The 15,038-nt window shown below is 34.8% G+C and overlaps 1 protein-coding gene across 13 annotated transcripts in view; it reads left to right on the top strand.

The window, feature by feature from the left end:
• The window catches only part of Wdr62 (WD repeat domain 62), a 466,085-nt gene that overhangs the window by 429,486 nt on the left and 21,561 nt on the right, over positions 1–15,038 (top strand). For 10 of the 13 annotated variants that reach the window (XM_072525569.1, XM_072525570.1, XM_072525567.1 and 7 more), the window contains 5 exons: positions 2,237–2,381; positions 5,545–5,698; positions 5,764–5,924; positions 7,652–7,736; positions 12,599–12,703. In XM_072525569.1, coding sequence (XP_072381670.1) covers positions 2,237–2,381; positions 5,545–5,698; positions 5,764–5,924; positions 7,652–7,736; positions 12,599–12,703 — 650 coding nt within the window. The remainder of the gene's footprint in view (positions 1–2,236; positions 2,382–5,544; positions 5,699–5,763; positions 5,925–7,651; positions 7,737–12,598; positions 12,704–15,038) is intronic. The other 3 variants (XM_072525572.1, XM_072525571.1, XM_072525568.1) reach the window with 1 other exon arrangement.

Here is a 15,038-nt window from a genome sequence, read left to right as displayed (position 1 = left end):
TCCATATGTAACACACTTTATAAAATTCTTATCTCACGCCAGATTAGTAGGTTTCTACAATTTGATCATAAATACTGGCCACAGGCCGTTGCCGTACCAGATAGATTACACGGAGAAACTTACCCATCAACATCCTTCTCAATAAAATTGTGGAAGTAATAGTGTGAAGAATACGATAATTAATTTAATGATGCTTTAAAGATTCTTTTGAATATCGTTTATTCATGCGGTTAAAGGTACCATTCTTCAATAAGCGACTGAGAGATGAGACCGAGATAGGTGACAGATATGCGAGACCGATTTGAAGTAGATGACAAAGATATTCGCATAATAAAAAACGTGTGTGCGGATCAGTGGTCAAAGGTTAGCATAGAACAAGAGTTTTCCAATGAGATTATTGCGTAAAGAGAGGTTTCAGACAGAGTTTTGCGTTCTTACCATTACTAAGTTAACTGTAAGAAGACATAACCTCTTTCAGTGAGCAAAAACGAGCATACAACGATATCGTTCTATACCAATAACATAAGATTACAACAAAAAGAAAAGATTCTGTATTTGTAACCGATGACCCATGTAAAATTTTTCGAAATTTGCTATTATCGCTGCATGTTCGGGTTATCTTGGACATGTCACTTAACATTAATAATGAAATAAACGTAGAGCAAATGGAAGCAGAACTCGAGACCTAGACATCAGGAAATTAATAAAATGCGAAATTATTACTATTGACTATTGTTAATAATCCAAAGCAATGGGCCGATATGTCATCTGTTCTGATATTGTTACACAATACGGACTACTAACGTGGACATCATTGGTTGCCTAAGATGTGGAGACGCTTGTTATAGATAGTCACGTCATGGTATTATCTACAAGTGTATATTTAATGTATCGTAAAATAAAAGATAATAAAAAGGCTGTTTAATAATTTTCGAAATATTAAGAAACTAACATGGTGTCGAAAGTGGGATGAGTTATTCACATAAACAAGTAAAAATTAAGTGTATAAAATGAATGGCTGTCCTAACCGAAAAAAGGGCACATACTAAAAAATACAGAGAAATCAAGGAAATCCATCCACAACCACAAAGCAGTGAACACATAAAGTTTCAAGGACCTAGTACCTTTAACTGTGAATGGAAAATTGTCTAATTATCGAGTTAATTGTATATAACAGTTTAAAATTGATCTGAGAGAAACGTGACTAGAAAATGAAACGGATAGTCGTAAAGGAGTGATTTTCTTGCATTATGTAGGCCCAGAAGCTTTATAAATATATAATTCATTTAAAATATAAATGCAATACAGGCTAGTGGATATTCCCCAGCTCAACTCCTAATATCACACGCATTAAGGACTAAACTGCTATCTACTGAAAATACCACCAGCACTTTTACAAGTTTGGTTAGGCAGGTACTTAAACGACAGTGGTTTTCTTTTAGTGAAAATGACTTAACTAAATAATAAAAAAATTGTACACACAATTTTTACTAAGAAAGGGACATGTTGTAATAAGATATTGTCAGGCAACCCGGACCACGAACGTAGGCATCGTTGGTTGCCTAATGTGTAGAGATGATCAATGTAGATATTCATGTAATGGTACTAGTACTTACCAAGTGTGTATTTAATGTATTTTAGAAATTTCAAGAATATTCGAAGTATTAAGAAACTAACATCTTACTGTTCAAAACAGCAGTTGATAAAATTATTTGAACTAGTCTCAAAAATTCAAAAAGGATAAGCATTAGAAAAAGATTCGTTAGGCAAAGAGGAACCGAGTAACTGGCAAATATCACACAAGCGATGGGTTAAGCAATCTAAATCAGACCTGGTTGAAACCTCAGGAAGCTGTGAGTACACTTCCTCGCGGACTCAGGAGCGCGATGAGTTATTTTGGCCGTTAAAAATCCTACTTTGAGCTAACAACTGAAAACCTTAAAAAAATAGATGGCTGTCTTACAAAAGCATTGTTTAATTTTTAGACGGCTCTCATAATACAGTAGCCTACACAAAACTAGAGGAAGTGCCTCGTAGTATGGTGTCGCGTTTGCTCATTTTACTCACCTTAGACTCTCTAGTTTCCTGTACATTTGCTTCTGGTACAAGTTCTTTTTGGCATCTCACGTATGAATTCCATCTGCCACGAACGCTACAACTATACTTTGTTTCAATCTTAAATGAAATTTAAATTTTTTATACGTAAATTGAATCTTTTTTCTTTTTTTCTTTTCAGTGGTAGTGAATTTACAGTGACCAATATAGATGCAGATGAGTTACGGAAATCGCAACGTAAGAAGAAAACACCACAAATAATGATACAGCAAGCTACTACTTCCCCGACGTTTGGAAGTAATGATTCGGATGATGATGAAGATGAGGTAAGTTAGAACTCACTCATTGTATGACGTATAGTTCGTCCCAAACCCTTCTTTCAGTGCGTCATAGTTGATCGAATTCTCTCTAACACATTAAGCTAGAAGTGACAGAAAAAAACGTGAGTCTGTGATTATTATACATAGAACTTAGAAAATTATTTATCATAAAGTTAATTCTACTTACGGATGTATAATTGGTTGGAGTTTAGAATACGCTAAATATATATCCAATCAATAATGCGCATGTGACAGTACTTTCACAATGTCAACTGATAAAATGATAATTGTCATTCCCGGTTAGTATTATCTGACATTTTACAGTGAAAATTTAATTTTGTATTTATTGTCATAAACATATTTTAAATATGAATTTAACAAAGACTAAAATTAAAATTATTAAATTATTTTCAATTAGAAAAAGAGAGATTAAGATCCTGCAACTGTCAAATTTAACTAAAATGTCATGCAATAATTCTCGACATTCTTAAAATCCTATATGACGTCAAAATTAGTGACGCACTGAAAGAAGGGTTTGGGCCAGACTGTACTTATCTCCATATAATTCTCCTAATTCTCCTAATTATTGTTGACTTGTAGAACTTTGTAATTTTGTGATACTTACTATATATGTCCAGTTCAATGGTCATCCAGAAATGAGCGGTCTGAATGGCCGTGTCAGTTGCATCAGAGATCGTGTTCAGTTTAAGGTTTCTGCAACAGAGGACAACTAAGTAGATGTGTTGAATCTTGTACCCTTCCACATTCACAAAGGGTATCGTCGGAGTCAACAGGCAACAGTCCCCATTGCTCCATGTAATTTTTACACTTTTATACACTTTGGGTAAGGAAGATGGCTACCAGACGAACGTTCCTCTTGATGATTCAGGTGACGAGGAATAGCTTCTTTCATTTGGCAAGACGAGTTCTTTTTGGTGTATCTTGCAGATGTGTTGATCTGCCCAGAAAGCTTTTCCCCAATATGAGTTCTCGTGCGGTAGGCTGACAATCGTGGAGTGGATTTTGTTCGGATATCTGGTGGAGTGATACCTACGATAGGGTACAGCTAATGTACTGGTGTCGGTCTCAAATATCCGCTTCTTGCTGTCTCATTGATAGCTACATCTAAGTGTCTGTCTAGCGTGTGCTGATGCTTCCATACTGGCGAGGTATATTTTGCAGCAGGAATATATAGTGCAGCCATCGACGATCTAAAGGTCGAAGGATGTGAGCTCCATTTTTGGTTCACAAGCTTGCGGAAAATATTACGTCTGACCGTCAGTTTGCTTTTTTATTTTAAAAAATGTTCGTTGAATGACAACGTGCGATTCAATGTGATCCCTAGGTATTTAGAAGAAGTACAATGTTTAAAACAAAAGGATTTCATTACTCCATTTAATGTTCACTTTTCTGGAAGTATGTCTGTTACAAAGGTGAAACGAGCACACCTGAGTTCTACCAGCTTTTACTTAAGATAGTTTGATTCGTGCGAAACAATCATCGGAGACGATCAGTTTGGATTCAGAGCCGGCATGGGAACGAGAGAAGCCCTGTTCAGTTTACTAGTTCTCGTCCAAAAATGCTACGACCAACAGAAAGATATATTTATATGCTTTATAGACTTCGAAAAAGCATTTGATAGAGTAAGACACGACCTACTATTAGAACGTTTGCAAGAAGTCGGTTTAGATGGAAAAGACATCAAATTCTTAAAAAACTTGTACTGGAACCAAAACGCCAGAGTTAGGATCGAAGGTTCCACATCCGCAGAAGTAGAAATTAGGAGGGGAGTTAGACAAGGATGTGTTCTGTCGCCCCTGCTGTTTAATCTTTACTCCGAGTTTCTATTTAAAGAAGCATTGGAGGATTCCAAGGATGGAGTCAAGGTGAATGGCGTAAATATCAACAGTATCAGATACGCCGATGATACAGTGTTAATTGCGGATTCCGACGTAGGTCTACAACGACTCATCGACAAGACCAACTCGACCTGTGAGCAATTTGGTATGAAAATAAACATTAAAATAACCAAAGTGATGTCAATCCGAAAAAATCAAAACGTACCTCAACCTTGCACAATAAATGGGCACATTTTAGAACAGGTCAATAGATTTAAGTACCTGGGATGTTGGATCGATAGCAGCCTAAATCCTGATCTAGAAATAAGATCGAGAATAGAACAGGCCAGAAAATCTTTCGAAAAAATAAAAAAAACTGCTTTGTGATTCTCGAATAAAACTCGAAATTCGACTACGTTTATCAAAATGCTACGTCTGGTCGACTCTTCTATATGCAGTTGAAACGTGGACCCTAAAAACATCAACCGTAAATAAATTGGAGGCCTTTGAAATGTGGATCTACCGGAGAATGCTCAAAATTTCATGGACATCGCATACCTCAAACGAAGAAGTGCTGCATAGAATAGGCAAGGAAAGAGAACTTTTTAACACAGTAAAAGTTAGAAAAACATCATACCTAGGCCACATACTGAGACATAATAAGTACCAATATGCCCAACTTATAGTGAAAGGAAAAATCGAGGGAAAGAGAGGCCTAGGAAGGAAAAGACTATCGTGGCTCAGAAACATCCGACAATGGACAGGGCTAAATTTTGAACAGCTAATAAGAACAGCTGAAGATAGAGAAGATTTTAAAATTGTAGTAGCCAACCTCCATTGAGGAGAGGGCACTTTAAGAAGAAGAAGTTTGATTCGTAGTATATTATCATTGTGTTGAAGGCTTCAGTGTTGTCTTCACTTCGACAAGAGTATTTGCTTGTGCAACAATAACTGTATAGTCTACATATATGAGAGTCTTAGCATCTATTGGTATGGATTGGTCGTATTTCGTGGTAATAAAATAACTTCCAGATGTTTTAATACTGTGATCATATTTAGAATTTGGTAGGGGACGAAATAGGGAATAAGTGAAAGAAGACATAAGAAAAGATGAATATAATAAAGAAAGGTACATATTAAAAGTTAAAGGAAAGAATGGGAAAGTTGATAGAAACAAAAATATCTGGTCAGAAATTCTAAAAGAAATATCCGAATGGGCTGATCCTTGTCTTAAAAAGAAAGAAAAAAACCTGCAGCTTTAATATTATCTTTGTTTTTAAAATGTTTATCATTGAACCTAAAATATTATTTAACAGTTGATATTATTCCAGGCTTCAACTCCCAGCGGAGATAACACTGACAGAAACCCACTGTCTTTATTTTCTCTAAGCTCCGAGTCATTAGATCAGCTTGTTAGTAGAGAAAGGTATCTTCAGTCCACCTTCGAAAGCATGTCTGGTTTGGAGAGCGATCTACAAACTCCAAGTAAGTATTATAAATATTGTTTTCATTGTGTTCTAGATATCCAACACCTAATAATTTATTTGTAGCTAACAAATCCTCGATATCTTCCAAATTCTTAACGAAATCCAGCGAAAGGAATCAAGAAGCTATCAACGCCCTTAAACAAACCAAAAACGATCCAGATGCCATTAGAAAGAGACAGGAGCTCAATAAAAGGGTAGCTGAAACTAGGAAAAAATTAGAAAGTGTAGGTATTCTTGTATATAATTTTTATAGTATGTATAGTTTTCTTACAGTGTTAATAACCTGTATCAAGTGATCTATTTTTAATCTATACTTTAAAATAAGTGAATTTTGTGTTCTGGAAACAGATTCTGAGTTTTTTGTCTGTTTTGTTTTCGGCGTGAGAAAATATCTACGATATAGCAATGTATTTTTAATAATCTCTTTGAGTGTTTTAACTAACTTTTTAGATATTGCTCACAAGTGTATTTCAGTACCTTGAATAATTGAGTAAAAAATTTTTCAGAGAGACTAAAATCATAGAAATGTATTCAGTCTATTAAGTTGATTTTTTATTTCCTCTTCTACACATATCTCGCGGCTTCGTCGTATTCATAACATGTTTTCATTATTTTTTTATTAGGGTCCAGGTCTCTGAACCATATGTTAGGACAGGGCGTATTATTGTTTTGTAGAATTTTATTTTTGTATTTCTCGATATAATTGTGGATTTAAGGAGGATTGAGCCCAAAATAGCATCTGTTGGCCGTGCAAATTTTGCAGTTTATCTCTGCCGTAGTATTATTTTCAGTGTTAAGGAGCGCTTCCAAGTATACAAATTCGTTCACTGCTTCGATGACGTCGTTTTCCATAACAAGTATTCGTGGGATTTGTGGTTGCGTGCTTATTTGTATATACTTCTTTTTGTCGGTGTTTATTATTGAACCCATTTTTGTACAAGATTGAACAGTATACAGGAGAGAGGGTCTCCTTGGCGCAGCTCTTTATTTGTTTTAAAAAGTTGAGACAGTTCCCCCTGAATTCGTACTCTATATTTAACTTTTTCAAGAGTTAGTTTTGTTAAATTGACCAACTGATTTGGTATTCCTAGCTCTTTCATTGCTTTGAACATTTCTCTTCTATTCACAGAATAGTAGGCTGCTTTGTAGTCTATAAATTTGTGATGAGTATCAATGCCTTATTCCAGTGTTTTTTCCAAAATTTGTTTTAGGGATGCAATCTGATGAATTGTGCATTTACCACCTCTGAAACCATCCTGGTATTTGCCTACTATCTGTTCTGCAGATGGTGCCATACGGTGACATGGTACTGTGGAAAATATTTTATACGCGGCTTTTTAAGCCGCGTATAAAATGATTAGAGCATTCAACGATACCTCCTTTTTTGTGTATGGTGAAAAGTATTCCAATATTTCGATCTTTGGCGAGAGATTTCTGATCTGAGTGATTCAATATTTCTTTTATAAACTGCTGTAATGCCATTATGGTATCATGGCCACCTTCTTTATATAGTTCAGCTGGGAGATTATCTATTCCGGGTGATTTGTTTCTAGCTAGTTTTTTAACTGCATCTTCAAGTATCGTTGGTGGTTCCTCTTCCCTCTCATCTGTTCTCCTTACCTCATCTCTTTCGCCTTCCAGGTTTTCTTCTTCCTCCTCTATTTTAAGTGCCTGGTTAAAGTATTTCACCCATCTATTCAATACATCTTTCCTTGTTAAACTGTTATCGATATGAGTAATTTAAAGGGTATAGTACTATACTAGTATAATTCCATATAAATTATATTAGAAGGGATATATTAGGATATTAGAAGTATCTAGAGACATGTAAACGATTAAGGAAGTAAGTAGAGACCTAGACTGCCCTATGACATTTGGGAATTACCAACAGAAGTATGGTTGATGTTAAAAATGCCTAAAGGCTAATACCACTAATTTGATTTTTTTTTAGGTTGGCCACAGTCCTCTCAAATATAGCCAGTCCATACACGATCTCTCCCACATTCCTGAACGAGACAGAAGATCAAAAAAACAAGGTAACGCATCTAATGATCGCCCGCTAGACGCGGTTCACCATAACAATTGCTTTTGCGATTCGGGCGCTAGTCAATCTCATTCTAATACTAGCAATATCTCCATTACTAACTTGACTAACAGCACTTGTTACACAGATTTTCCACAGAGCAATTCGGTACCGTCTGACTTACAGCTCTGCGGTTGCTACATGAAAGATATAGCGAAAAACACGTCACAGCTTTCTTGTATCTTGAATTTCAGTCACAGGTACACGGCTGCGAATTTAGATAACAACACCAAAGACAGTATTATAGGATCCAGGCTCAGTGACATCTCAAAAAGTCCGGAAAAAACGCTAAACGATCTCATCCGTCCTAGAAAATTACAATTAGATAAAACGTTAACTAAGTATAAGTTACATAAAAGCTTGCCTGTTAGTCCAGTAAGCGAGGAAAGACAATTTGCAGATTATGTAGAACAGAAACAAGATTCCTCAGCAGTCAGAAAGTCCTTCAGCTACTTCATAGATTTCGAAAAACAATCTACCGATGAAGGCTTTAAACAGATATGTAGTGATATAGAGAAATTTAGCGAAGATTTTAGCAAAAAGTATGAACAAATTGAACAAAAATTTGACAACCAAATAGAAACGCAAAAAACGGAACCCAAAAAAGAAGATGAAGATGGAAACTTTAGCTCTGATTCTTTAGAAGATTACTGCTTTCTATCTGTAGTACCCAAAAAAGATAAAAAGCTTGTCCCACCAAGACGCTGTGTATCAAATAATGAAATCTACAAGCAAGATGAGGATTTCTTCGAGGAAATCCCAAAAAGCGAGAGTTTCTACCTAAACCAAAACATTAAATCATCTCAAGATAGTATTCTTTCTGACGAAAATATGTTAGAATATGATTTCTATACAGGACGATCTAAAAGTCATTGCACTAGCTTAGAAAGTGTTTTATCAACCGAATCAGAATGCAAATCAGCACCTTTAGAAATTTTATTCGAGTCTCACAAAAAATCTCAGGGCTACATGCCTCATTCTCAGAGTTTACCAAAAAATATCTACAGCCCATTCGACGACGAAATGAGCTCAAGCTTACCCAAAAACTACCCAGATTTTGGGTACGAGAGGGCGTATCAATATGCACCAAAATGTGAAGTAAGATGCATGCACAATGCGCCCAAAATAATAAAAGCAACCAAAACTTGCCAAACTCAGACCGATTTCGCAACGCCACAAGAGATAGTTTCGAAAAAAGCCGTGAGAGGTAGCGAAGAATTTCAGAAAAAACTGCTCAAATTTGAACAGAAAAAGCCAGTCAGTTTCTTCGTCGAAACTAAACTCTCAAAGAGCTCAAGAAGTAAAGAAAACCAACCTTGCAGGGCGAAGAGAGAGACAGAAATGTACATTCCAAGTTTAGCTAGTAAGAATAATCAATACAAAGCAAAATTCTGTAATGTGCTCAATAATAAACCTGAATTTAATACTGAAATTTTCGAAACCGGCTCGAAGGACCATAAAAACGCTTTTACTCTTTCAAAAGTTAACTTTGAAAAGAACACGAATAAGCACGTTCAAGAGACATCGAGCCTTGATAGACACTTGTTTACTAAAAGTCTTCAGTCCAGCGAAAAAGTGTGCCATAAACCACCGAAAGCCATCAGAAGACACAGCTCTAAAACCAGAAAGACCAAAACTAGTTACGAGTATATAAGGAAAGAAGATTTTTATAGCAATAGCGCCAAATGCAATAAAAACAAAGATGTTTTGAATAACCTAACTAACCAGGATATTGTGACCGACGAGAATACCATAGAAATAAGCTTTAAAGAGAAAATCATCGATAGAGATCTAGATGCAGGAAACAGCAAAGAACAGAATCTTCTCAGTGAACTTTACGATAGTCTAGATAAGAAAACAACAGCAACTAAGATGGATTACGATTCCTTAGAAGTCAATTTAAATACTAAAGGATCCGAGGAGAGATTATTTGATAGTTTGGAGGTGAACGTGTGGTCTAAAAATAGCGGAATGTCTAAAAACACTGCCTTACAACTAGAAAACGTCCTCAAAAAGCCAAATTCGCCAAGTCAAAAGGACAAAATTGCTTTCGCATTAGAAAACATCAAAATACTAAACGCAATTCAAAAGAAACTGCACAAAATTAACACCCTAGTGGACATCTACAAGCAGAACATGACCTCCGGAAAGGTAAGAGCACTGTCTAGCATGTATGAGTCCATGACTAACTCGAAAAGCTATTACAACGATCTAACCAAGCTTCAAGCCACGCCCATTAGGTTTAGGAGAAGAAACTTAAGCCTGCCCAGCTTCGTTGAGCGACGACTCAACTACGACATCAAGACGAACCAAAAAAGCGACGCGAGGAATCAACAAGAGATTGTCAAACAAGAAGAACGTGAACCTAGCACTGAAGGTGAATAAAATTGATGTCAGCATGAACTGTCTTGTGAGCAAGGCTGTAAAATCGCTGCCTGAAGAAGACCTTTACTGTCGTCTTTTATTTTTGATTTTTTCGCATGATTATTTTTACTTTTCGCATGTACGCCTCATGACAATGGTACTAAGCTACAAGTAGGTAGTAGAATTGTTAAAAATTCATTCAATACGGTAAATTTAAAGGCCAGTTTGTGTTTTGTACTAATCTGGTGGTGGTTACACCCTAATCGCAGTCAATTTGTTTAATTTGTAAAAAAGATACTCTTACTAAAAAATTCATATAATTTGGTAAATTTAAACTCCACTTTGTGTTTTGGTCTAATCTGGTGGTGGTTGCACAGTAATCGCAGTCAGTTTATTTAATTTGTAAATATAAAGTACTTAACCAACTCTTGTTACACTTTTACAGGACAAAATTGATTTATTAACATTCTTGTTAAAAGGTTAACAAAATAAATGAAACAGAATATGTAACATCTCAATACCCAGTTCTAATTTCTATTCTCAGTTTTCCATTGCATAATAATATTGCTTTCATCTTATTGAAAGCGCTTCTTGCGATTATTATGCGTCGCTTTATTTCAAGGCTACGATTTCATGGATTATTTAGCTTACATCCCAAGTCATTGTATATAGGTACCTTTTCTAAAGCTTTTCCTTTAACGTAGAATCTTTCATCTTCAAGCTTGTTCTTACTGACAATCATGTTTTTTTTTTGTTCAGATCCATTCCATACCTCTCGCAGTACCGCGAGTACGATAAAATCTGCAGCCCTTCTCTGCTACCTGCATTAAAAAATAAAGGTGACAGTATACATTTTTGTCGTACTCTTCGTCTTATATCTTTTTAGATTTTTTTTAATTTTTCGTATTATGGCTTTGTGAAATCGGTAGAAATTGGTAATGATGCACACATTCTGTTTATCTATTTATGTATTCCGTATATTTATGTGTTCCGTAATATGTTCGCTAGCATTCTGTGTTATATTTTGTCGAAGGCTTTCTCAAAGTCACCTAGACATACGATTACGTCACAGTTAACACCGCGACACCGTTCAGTGAGAATTTTTGCAGTAAATAATGCCTATTTAGGCATTTTCTAAAGGACCCAGTTGCTTTCTATCGTCTAGTTTTTTGTAGACACGTTCATGTATCACTCGCAAGAAGACTTTTAAAATATGGTTCATCAAGCTGGCGGTTCATTCTTTACATTTCGTTGTGTTGGGTTTTTGGGTATTGTGATGAACACAGATATTAGCCGCTCTTTCGGAATTTCCCCAGTATCGTAGATTTCATTGAATACAATTTTACTACTATATCAATGTGGTTCTCTGTTAGTAGTCTTATGATTTCTGCAGACATTTCATGGCTTTATTCTAATGGTTTTACCATTTTTTATATGTTCTAGTTTGCCCTTTGATAATTGCTGGTCCATTTCTTCCTCTTGGTTCTGTTATCTCCATTTTTTCGTCGTCTTCAAATAACAACTCTTAAATACCCTTCCAATCTATTTATTTTCTCTGCACTTTTAATTATTATTTTGTTGTTTTTATCCATTATATTTCCAATACCTTTTTTCTTGTATATGCCAGCTGATTCGTTAACTTTGCTGATGTTAAAACTCTCATATTGTTTTTCTTCTTCGTTTCTATACCTAAAGCTTCGTTTACTGTAACTACAATATTGTCCAAAATTCAATTTCTATATTAAAAGAGAAGAAATGTACTTTTGCTTATTATGATATATTGTTCGTCTTTTTTGATAGGTTTTCTAAACCTTCCTGGGGATGATTTTGTTCATGGTTCAACCCTTTCCCTCGCATATAAGCTGATAGTTGATCGATTTTCCAATTACGATTATCTTTGGACATATTTCCATCACATACCCGACATTTCTATCGTATAATAGTTTATATGTAAGGCACATTTAACTGGAATGAATCCCGAAATACTTTAAATTTTTAACATTAGAAACTTAATAGACTTTTTTATTTACTCGGAGATAACTATTCTTTTTAGAAAATGTTCTGGGGTGAGCTGATTATCACAATCTAATTAATTACAGAATAGGGAAAGGGATGAATAATATTATTGATTAGTTCTGAAATTTTGAGTATTTGGATTGAAATATATTATATAATAAAAATAGAAAACGGAAAAGTACCTTCTGTAACACTGTAACAAACGAATAAGGAAATAATGCATTGAAAGACAAGGAATATTCTATATTACATTTGCGACTTGATTGTTCAAATATGTTTTTTTTTTCATAATCTGATATTTTCGTTGTCTTATATAATAAATAAAATATAAGAAGGTATTTACTATTTTAGAGACAATATTATATATTGATTTGCCGAGTTGTAGCTTAGTAGTATGGGCATTTTTTATTTTTGTTTTTCCGCATGTTGTTTCAGTCTATTTGGACGAAAGTTCCCCAGATAGCAGTTTGCGTAGGTCTTGCAGCTTGAGCGACTTAAGTATACAAACTTCAGCGATTCCAAAGAGGAAAATCGAACAAGGTAAGTGTGCCTTTAGCTAGAAAAATATGCATATCGTTTTTACAATTTACAGTAATATCACATAAATAAAACTTTAAGCAAAAAAATATTTTTTAATGAAAGATTTCACAAAATCCAATATCGTCTGCCGGATTTGCAAATCATTTGCAAAAGACATCGTCGATTCCAGGAGCCTTGTTGTTATTTGCGCCTGAATTGTTGGTTTGATCTCTTTAATAGTCAAGAGTCCTATCTCTTTATCCTATACCTTCACACGTGGCATTGTATAGGCTAGTCATTTACTTATATTCTTGTTTATTTTAGAGTTTGAAATTGGGTTTTCCAAATTCATTTTACTTCTGTTGGTTCGCTAATTACCTTTCCTTCTTGGTTTCTAAACAAACGTGTTTGAAATTTATAAGATTTTGTTAAATTTCAAAAATAGAACTACACAATGAAAATATTTCTGCCGATTTAGCCAATAACGTGGCTGAAAATAGATTGGAGCAAATTAAGGATACAATTTCTTAGCCTTAATGGCAGACTTACAGACAGACAAGTAAATTAAATAGATTCAGATATTCTTTTATTCAATTTTAGGAATGACGGCCTTGCACCTATGTAGTAGTTACTCCTCACTCTGTATTTTTATACAAATAATTTATTTCTACAGATTACTGGTGATTTTTGTGGAGTCAGTAAACCAACAAATATATATATAAAACAACAGTCAGTATATAGCACATGTGCTAATTTACATACGAATGAGTGAAGATGATGAAATCAACTAAATAAGACAACATTTTTATACTATTGCACGTTTTTTCCATGCGTAGACCCCATTTGATTACACACATATAAGAATTAAGTCTCCAAGATGGGTAATTTATAAATTTATAGAATTCGAAAGCCTTTTTTTTCCTTTGTTGTCCAAACCATTGCAGATACAAAGCTAAAAAATGCGAAACATTCTTGCTAGATGGCCTGGTTTCTCTGAATTCAATTATATGGTTGTATTTGGTACACAACTTAATTACAACATGATATTTTCTCAAGAGTTGCAGATCTCTGATACTATGTCCCGTGTGCATATTTCATCCATCAATCAAAGACCTCCCTTTTTAAGCACATGCGAATATCTGATCTAAAGACCTCCCTTAGTTTTCCGTAAGCACTCCATGTTAGTCCTATTCTCCTATTTAACTCTGTTGTTTGGTTGCCTCTTACTAATTAAAGTTAATTAGAAAAGAAATTTAGTTAATTTAGAAAAAGTTAATTTTAAGACCACCTCGTGTACAAGAGTTTAGAAGTCTTGAAAAAGTCTGTAATAAGGACTTTGTCGTTTGCAAATCTCAAGTTGTCTAAAAACTCCCCATTTATGTTGACTCCAGTATTTTCCAAATTATAGTTTCTCATGGCACTTTATAACAAATTGTAAATAATTTAGGAGAAATGGTGTCACCTTGCCTAATGTCCATCTCCAACGGCTTTTGAAATGTTTTTATTTAAATTCCTTAGCTCATTTCCCTTATTTGTGTGCTTATTTTTCATTTCCTTTATTTTTTGCGTTAGGTTTCTTGTGTCTTCTGTGAGTTTTTCATTTTTTCCTGTTTGCTTGCTTTGGCACTTCTTCTGGGCCTTCTAGAACGTTCACTAATGTTTCGTTAAGCTGTCTTATATTGGTTTTATCTTTTACACGTCTTTCTGTAGGGTGCTCTCTATTTCTTTCTGGTAGGTCCTTTATTTTAGTAATCGCAGTGAATGTGATATTTTTAGTTCCCACTACCATATTTTTCTTTCGTTTACATTAAGACTATCATAGCTCTAACCATTCTATGGTCACTACCAGTAAAAATTTATTTAATATAGTTACATCTCGAACAGCGTCTTTTTGTTAGTAATTATAAAGTCAATTTCGTTCTTGTTTAAGCCATTAGGTGATTGCCAAGTCCACTTTTGTGGTTGCTTTTTTATAGTCTGTGTTATATAGGCAGAAGAAATTCTGTAAGAGTTCTACTCCTTTATATCTCCATATCCGTGAGAAATTCTATAAGAGTTTTATCTCTTCTTATGTCCATATCCGTGAGGTCTGACTACAAACTCCGAATCATTCAGCTTTTGGTCTATTTTGGCGTTTAGATCTCCCATCAGTATAGTATAGTTCGTGGTATTTATTGTATTGCAGCGGTAACGTCGTCTCACTGTACCAGAAATAATCTGTAATCTATTTGAGAATGATTTTGCTCGCTCTTGTATGTGATTTTCTCTCTTTCGAAAGAATGTGTTAACAATCACCAGTGTTAATTCCGACATACGATCTCCAGCATCATTTCTATTTCTAAAACCTAATTCACCA

Source organism: Diabrotica undecimpunctata, chromosome 3 (genome assembly GCF_040954645.1).
Source record: "Diabrotica undecimpunctata isolate CICGRU chromosome 3, icDiaUnde3, whole genome shotgun sequence".
Taxonomy (NCBI): domain Eukaryota; kingdom Metazoa; phylum Arthropoda; class Insecta; order Coleoptera; family Chrysomelidae; genus Diabrotica; species Diabrotica undecimpunctata.
The sequence above is the reverse complement of the archived record's forward strand: the minus strand, read 5'-3'. Positions and strand labels throughout refer to the sequence as shown.